Source organism: Anarrhichthys ocellatus, unplaced genomic scaffold (genome assembly GCF_004355925.1).
Source record: "Anarrhichthys ocellatus isolate YVR2014 unplaced genomic scaffold, GSC_Weel_1.0 scaffold13, whole genome shotgun sequence".
NCBI lineage: Eukaryota > Metazoa > Chordata > Actinopteri > Perciformes > Anarhichadidae > Anarrhichthys > Anarrhichthys ocellatus.
The window spans coordinates 5027529-5036111 of NW_022280043.1; the positions used below are offsets into that span (position 1 = coordinate 5027529).

General features: G+C 42.6%; 1 protein-coding gene across 1 annotated transcript in view; it reads right to left on the minus strand.

The window, feature by feature from the left end:
• Nucleotides 1-6820: 6820 nt before the first annotated feature.
• LOC116386865 (cytoplasmic phosphatidylinositol transfer protein 1) overlaps nucleotides 6821-8583 on the minus strand; it is a 15810-nt gene continuing 14047 nt past the window's right edge. Inside the window, 1 exon segment of the mRNA XM_075447376.1 lies at nucleotides 6821-8060. Coding sequence (XP_075303491.1) covers nucleotides 7840-8060 — 221 coding nt within the window. The 3' untranslated portion in view covers nucleotides 6821-7839.

Below are 8583 nucleotides of genomic sequence, written 5' to 3' on the forward strand. Positions count from 1 at the left end.
AATTAATTGTCATTATGCAAAACATAAAAAAGCTTAGTTAGCTTAGCTTCCATCTCGGCTCTCTCTCGTTTGGTCCTGCAGGTCTGGCTAGTTGGTCACCCCAGTGGGCGGTGATCATCTCAAGGTCCACTCACCACGAATGTATCTCTTCTCTCCACTCCACTCTGTATTCTCTCATATGTTATAAGTGCTACAGTGATTAAAAACGAAAAGACAACAAATTAAGACTAAAATGTTTCAAAATTCTTGGGAACTACCGGCCGCAGCAGGTACAGTACATGAGCTGCTGTTGCCATGCGTCAGGTATCATGAAATGATATTATAGAATACATAATAAACAGTCTCGCCAAATGCAAACAAACTCTCGGAGAGGAATCCAGCTAGCCTTTAAAAGGGAAACAAAAAGTACACCAGCCTGAAAGGTCCCCAACAAAAGAAATAATGTCTATCAAGCCCGGGTGCTCAATGACAAAAACAATGAGCCTATAAAAGTGCAAACTTCAGTCTTAGTACTAATAGAGACAAAGCTGACAGGTGAGCTGGGAGAAGTGAAAGGATACCTCTGCTCCAATGTGCTCCTCGAATGGCACCTCACTGTCCTCCTGAACTGTCACTGAAGAGCCAGTCACCTGTTGACATGTGTCCCACCTTACAGTCTGTCAGGAGCGACCTATCAACGTGACCTGCGAGTCAGACACACAATTCTGCACAGTCGCCCAGAGAGAAAAGTCCTTAATGAGGTCACTGGGTAACAAACAGTGGGATGCTTACAGTTTAAACCCTACAGGCCCCACAAGGTAAATGATGTGCAACAACAAAAGAACCTTCACTGAAGGCCCACTTACTGGCTTCGTGCAGAGCTTAGAGAAGCACCGATGGGTCCCGTAACTTGGCTGCAGTTTTGGAAAAACGTTATTGAATAGTCCATGTTTTATTATGAACATAATATTGAATTTTGATTTTCCAGAAAATAAAAAGTTACAAAAATGTTTGTCAATTCTAGGTGTTGGAAAGAAAGAAAATCGGATTCCGCAAAGAAATCGATAACTGCAGCTCAAAAAATGGAAATCTGAATTGGTCAAGAAAATTGCCATTGGGGAATTTTTACTGTTAACATGATCAAATACTCTTCAGTGAATTGATTCAATTTCGTAACTGTATTTGCTTTGTTTACATCCCAGAACCAGGCTGCATCTGCCCACTGAACAAAGCAACAAAACAACAGTAGCACGTCTTTAAAGCATTTTGTCAGGTGATGGCCTCGTAGTCTAACTGGGAATCCCCACTGGAAGCGAGATGCAAAGGCGACATCCGTGGCGGGTGAGCGGCGCGTAAGCTTTATGTCATCAAATCCACACTGACTCCATCTTCCATCCAAACATCTCTGCCTGTCACTCAGCAGCAGCTCCTGGGAGAAGCTGAGTGGGCAGCGGCTCGCTAACCTGCCTTCACCGAGCTGACTGACAGCAGACATTTACTGAACCTGAATAGTTTTCATGTCGGCTCCGTGGGAAGAAATCAGAAGTGCTTGTAGGCCTGTGTATTGATTAATTGATTTTATTTTCCCGTCCACTGGAGCAAGTGAGGGGAATCTGCCTGTTGTGAAACGGGCATGCTCACAGACAGACTGGGAGCCTTGATCAGTCAATGCAGACACCGTTAATAAGTTCAAAACACATATACTGTATACTGTGGGATAGTTGTGCGCTTTAAGCAGCTGTCTATGCAGATTACGCTTCACTTAACACCGTAAAGATAGAAGAAATGGAGGAAAAAGAAATTGAATTGAATTTTTTTTTCCTTACTGTATTACATTTTTTTAAGGTATTGTCTATTGGGATTAGTTTCATTGAAGGATGGCTCTTGGTATATTTAAAACTGCTGGAAGCACAAAAGTTACCCAAGGGTCACCCAAGCCATGTGTGAGTTGAATTTGGCTGCCAATCAAATGAGGTACATTTTGTACCTCAACCTTAAATTTTACCCAATTACGTCGGACATGTTGGTGTAAGAGCAGCGCGATGTGTGGAAGCAGCGAATGTGTTTGAGCGACGGAGAGGGAACGGCTGTTGTTTGCAATCGAAGCAGAGAAGAAATTAACCGTGAAGTTGCCTCGTCTTATTAAATGTACACCGTCGGACACGCTTCTGTAATGGATCCGGGCCGCTGCTTGGTGGTGCCTTCAGTGGAGGAGCACCCGGCATGTTTTGACTCAATTGAGGTTCGCCAGTCATAATATTAAAAGATCGATCTCAGGATTGTATGAATAGATATCACATCATTCAAATGAAGAACATTGTGAAACAGAAAAATGTATTCTTCAAACCCAGCCCTAGTACTTTGTGCTCACAGCTGAAGTATCTCTTGTTTTACAGTAAACTTGTCTTGTGAAGCTTCTTTACAATAATGCGGCTCTTTGTTCTTTCAGCTTATGAAGTGTCTCCTGCCATTTTGTAAAAGTCGTACATTGTAACTTGTGCACATCCTGAGGGTGAAATACAATACTACCTTTGTAGATCAATAAAAAACACTGTATTCTAATAAATTCCACTCACTATTCTAATCCATCCTCTCCTATTAGCAAACATATGGGCATACTGGCTACAATGGCTGTTATGTAATTAATAGTCATGGTGGGGCAATTAAAATTGGGAGGCTTTATGGGCCTGCTGATTAAGATATTTAAAGTACCCACGGCTCTTATTTTTGTGCAAGTTTCTGCGTATCTTCTTGTTTGTACTCAATTTCTTTTTGTGTCCTCCAGGAAAATGTGCGTTGGTGTGAAAAATGAGCCCCGCCTTTGTGTTTGTGTGCGATTTGAGAGTGCGTACAAGACGAGGAACAGTTTCAACACTTATCCTTGACTTTTCCTTTACCCGCACGCAATGAATTACTCCCCCGAATAGCAGCCCTGGGATCAGCTGCTAAGGAAATGACAACACATCAGAGTAAATGCAAAGCCAGCCAACTCTGGGAGTGTTGTTGTGCGGCACGCTGAGACCTGCACCGCCATCCATTTGCAATGACAATCATTATCGTGTGAAAGCAGTGGACTCCAACTCTATTCCAGAGGGGATGTGTGTGTTCACAGTCCCACAGTAATCCATATTCACTCTCTTAATTGGTTCAATTAGTTCTCTCAGATACTTTATGAATTTTACACTCTGCCTGTCCCCAGATAAAGTCCAGTTAACGTATTACTGGGCAGAGGTTACAAATTGGGTTCCCAGTGGTACGGCCTAATACACAGAGGATTTGAAGTCATTTATGTGGTTGAGTGGGCTAAAAACTGTATTGCTGACACTGTAATGGGGGAACACAAGCATCTTGGCCTCACCGTGTAGTCTTACGCAAGATTAACTCTCGTGGGAGTTCATACACATGGTGCACACGCATGCCGTATCAGACACATAACTCCCCACACAATGGGAGGTAGACATTCTTACAACACCATCTCGTTTACAAACACTAAGTCAACCTTTAATGCGCCTAACATCCATTCTGTAAGGGATGTCAACCAGATACAAGGGCAACGGTTGCCCACCATTGTTGCAGTGTAATGTCAAAGTACAGTAACCAAGGACATGGACTTCACCTGTGATGATGACACTGAAAAGGATTTAAGTCTTCACACAAAAGAGAAAATCAAATGAACACAGAGAGGCAAGGATTGCGTGGTTTTTGTGGCCTCTAAACCTGCACAAATATAACAAACCATGTAATACTCAAAGCACCCGCAAAGGGTGAAAGGCACACCTAACTGTGCCTCCTGTCCGATTTGCATTATTTAAATTAGGCAATAATATTGTGTAATATGGACTTGCCGCAAAATGTGCCCCTTTCTATGCAAATTAGTTCAGATCAACTTAGCCCCACTAGGTTACAGGGAAATTGTTAGCGTCTTCAGAGAGTTGGTGGTGACTTGAACCACATTTATAAGGGGTCACGCCCTGACTTTCCAGTGACTATGGCATATTAAATCCCAAATACGGTTTCTGTCTGCCATGTTTAAATTCCTTTCATCTAAAGTCTTGAGGAATTCATCTGCACCTCGTGAGTCAGGACCTGTAGCTCGTGGTCTGACATTTCTTTATGAAATGAACTTTCTTTAAGGAATATAACGTCAGTTTTGTCAACATACATGCATAGGTGCAGACTGAGTGATGCATGTGTGTTTGTGAGAGAGAGCGACAGAGCGAGGGGAAAAGAAAGTGGACCATAGATCTGCAGGGATTACGTATTTTCACGAGTGGGGTATTAACTGACGTATTTTATGTTTTAGAACTAAACGTTAACATCTTAAGCTTGTGTTAACCACAGACCTTACTTCAGGCATCTAACCAAAAACCCATTCAAAAAAACCCCATTCTCTTTCAGACGAGGTAAGGACAACAATGCTAACTCATTTCTAGGTTTTAGGTATTATTCCTGTCGCATTCTATTGCGCGCAATGTTTCTGTAAATTATTACTAACTTACTCAGAAAATAACCTTTTATCTCAATACTATGCATTACATATTGTTGTGTGTGTGTGTGTGTGTGTGTGTGTGGGCTCGCGGGGGTGGTTGGGGTGGCTGGGAGTGTGTAGCCAGGCTGTAATCAGTAAAATACACAACCCCCAACACAATTTACATTTGTATAAAGAGGAGCTTGAAGGGCAACACTTTCACCTTCTTCTTCATGTTGAAGAACTTTAACCAGCATTTCAGCACGAAAGAAACAAAAATGACAGCTAATTGAACAATGTTTATAATCCTTATACAAGAATATTTTAGAGACGTATACAGAGGTGAAAAACCTACTGCTGAAACTTTCGTATTCCAGTTGAGCACTTTGTGTCACTCAGACATTTCCATTTCCACTTCTGTTTCCAATATTTGATTGGATTTGACTTTATTCCCCCATAAATATAAGTTTGAAATCATGAGAAGGAGACTGTCTTAATCAGCTGGTGGCTTGTTAAATAACCCCGCAATGGTTTTGAAAGAGTACCTGCTGTGGCAAACCATTCACACTGTGGAGGGTTGAGTGAGTCGTTAAAATCCCTGCTCCATCCTGCAGGGGCAGCGCTGAGTATAAACTTTAACGCTCACATTGCGTGATTTCAATCATGACCAACAGTAGACCTCCAAACTATCCCCCTTCGGCTCGCCTTTCCTCCAGCGGTCAATGTGTAATATCGCCAAGGTCCACTGTTGGATTGGTACGCAAGTGCAAACCCACACATGATAAACCTTTATTAAATCAATGTTGGCATGTGAAATAAGCGATTAAGTTGGTGACATGCTAAACTACGGGGCTTAATGGTCACTCTCCCTTAACGACTGAGTTAAAGATACTGCAGTCTGGAAGTGGGGACCAGTTTGAAAAGACACAAACACACACTGGCATGCACGTGCACACGTCGTCAAACAAATGAGGCCGTTGCATTAGTGCCTTTCTAGTGAATGGAGAGCGCGTATTGATCTGGAGAAGAAGCTCGTACGTCAGTGTGGTTTGGCAAAATGCCATTAAGGTGAAGGAGGAATCATGTACAGACATTCGCACACCCACTCTTTATTCTTTTCCTTCCCAGAATAAACTGGCTCAACTTCCTACCTGTTAAAACTGTCTTTCTATCTAAATATTATTCTTTATTGCACGTTTGTTTTTTTCTCCTTGATCTCCTTTTCCTTACTTTCCACTGTTGTCTTTCCTTTGTACCTCGTTCCTCTCTTTCTGAACCCATAGGTGTCCAGCTCAAGGTTTTACATGAAAGTGATTGTACAGTGCCGGCGATGCCAGGCGGCTGGTTGCGCCTCCGGAGAGCGTCCCGTCTTTCCTTTTCCGTGCTATTTGTGGGGTCTGACGGACGAACTGGGAATAGCAGGATGATTCAGCGCTACAGGGTCAGGATCTATGATAATGTACCATTGGGGAACATTTCCATATAATGAACATTATATCTTCTTTAGAGGCCCTCTTGAGGAACGAAGATCAGGGAACACGGATAAAGAGGAACGAGAGCAAGGGAGATTTCAAGAATAAGAGGGAGAATGAAGGAGGAGGAGGCTGGACAGAGAAAGGAGAGGCAGAATAGTGGAGACTGCATTAATGAGAGAGAACATTTAATGGGAGAGACAAAGAAGTAAAAGAGAAGGGGGTAATGTTAATGCAGTGCAGCCAGCAGTTTGGGCTCCCTCTGCAGCACTTGTGAACACTCTTGGCTGTGTTGAGCACTTGCTCTTTCATATCAGCCTCCTGCTGTTTCTGTAAAATAGACACATTGAGAGAAAGAGTTTTGCGTGCATTTATTTATGTGTTTGTGTGTGTACGCGAATGCACGTCTTGCAAACCCTTTTGTCGAGAAGTTAATAACAAATTGTCATGCTGGCTCTTGATTTGTATGGATAAAAGAAGCCATAATGAGCCCCATAATGTGAGCTATTTAGTGCCCCATTTGAAGCAAGCTGCCATGTCTGTCAGTCACAGGAACTTCGGGACAAGCCTGGGCTTTTGTCCTGAAGTCTTGAACAATGAAGAGATACAGTGATGACGGACATGCACACACGCCCAACCCACAACCCTGCATCTGTTAAACATTCATTGTTCTCTCCGTTGTCTTGCAGAGAGAGAAAAATGCCATAAGCTGCCGGTTCCACATGGCACACAAGTGTGAACTTGGTGAGTAGATTATATGTGAGTGCTATGATGTGAGAGCAGCTGGTCCATCTTTACAGGTCAATGCTGATTAAACATGGCTGATAATGTGTGCAGTGAGTCCATTTTTTTATCTAGGCAGATATCAGGATACTACTTGACTCCCTCATTGGATATAAATTGTATTTATTAGTAAACAATCCATTACAAAAGACTGTACAGTGTAATTTCCACATATATCTTCCACTTGATGCTTCTTCAAACTAAAAGGTTTAACAAATAAGGACAGCAGACACATTTCATCGTTGATCCCTCAAGCTGAAAACCCATTCCCCTCTAAATGTACATAAAATAATTAAGCTAATAGTCTTATAAATGGTCATATTATTGACTCATAGTTGAAGTTTAGCCCTGGTTTGACCAATCTGCAGTGCTCAGCTAAGTGATCAAGGAACCAATACGACGCCTCACTGCTCTCCGTCAATACACCTGGTCTGACCTATTGGCTGAGGTGGAGAGGGGAACAGATCTATAGCAGCCTCCTCCGTTCTCTTCTTCTCTCTCATTAGATCCACTCTATTAAACTCCTTATGCATCTGTCTGTAGGCTGCTGGGAGGGGGTTAGGGAACAATCGGAGAGCACTGCTGGTGGTTGCTGAGCTCCACTATCGCTGATGAACTGACAAAAAGCACTGGAATGCACCAAGTTTACAGGTTGTCCGAGACACTGGTAGGATTTTTGTTTGCAACAGTAAAAATTGTTTTTAAATAGGCACATAATGTTTGTGTGTTCTTCTGCGTTTGTGCGGTTTTAACATGCAGTGAAGAGCGCAACTACATGTGCATAAGAATAGATGCATATTTCTTCGGTGGTCTTGCAGGAAACATGCATTATTTTGCTCTCTGCTGGAGAATTAGATATGAAAATCTATACTGCTCTCATATATGTACTGTACACATGCAGCCAGCTAGCTTAGCTTTGCTTAGCTTAGCACTAGACTGGAAACAGGGTAAAACAGCTAGACGTCTCTGTCTAATGGTTCTAAAATCTGCCTGCCACTGCATCTAAAGATTATTTATTAACAGGTTATATCGCACTTGTTTAATCTGCACAACAATCGGAGTGTTTTACGGTAACATGACACAACGTTGTCCAGTACATCAACCCCTGAAACTGAATTGTCTGAATTGTGTAAGGCATCATTCAGGGTTGGAGTAGAGGCGCATGGGACTGTGGGGCACAGAGTAGGCAGAGGGGTCAGACATGGCCACAGTCGTCACTCCCATCTTCTTCAGGGAACGCTCGTCCGTCACTGAGATGGAGCGAGAGAACACAGGACGTGAGGCAGTCGGTGAGGCTGAGAGGGAGAGAGAGAGAGAGAGAGAGAGAGTTGTTCCTGTTTCCTTTATCCTCCATTCTCCTCCATTTGCCTTGACATCGAGATGCTTTTCACGTTATGCCATTAAAGCAAATTGAAATTGACAGACAGAGATGGAGAGAGAATTAGATACACATGACATGAAAGGAACAACAGTACAGAGATAAAAGAGGAAGAAAAGCAAAAGAGACACTGAGAAGAAGAGAAACAGAAGGACAACTGTTTGAGTTTTCAATTTATTTAAGTATACTCAAGATCTGTGTCGTTCACTTAGATTCCCATTAGTTAAATCCCTTATTGGTATTCGACCCACACTCCCGACTTTATATTAGACTCCAGTGTAAATGACATCCATTTACTTTTATTGTGGTAGATGAATGAAATGAAAACTATAATTTGGACTGTGCGGATAAAAACACAGTGGCATCATTTGGCCTGTAGGGAGTCATGGCGGTGCAGCGAGCTGCAGCAGGTTGAGCAATGACTGCAGATTTGTTGCAGCTTGATGTCTCTCATCATCACACACACACACACACACACACACACACACACACACACACACACA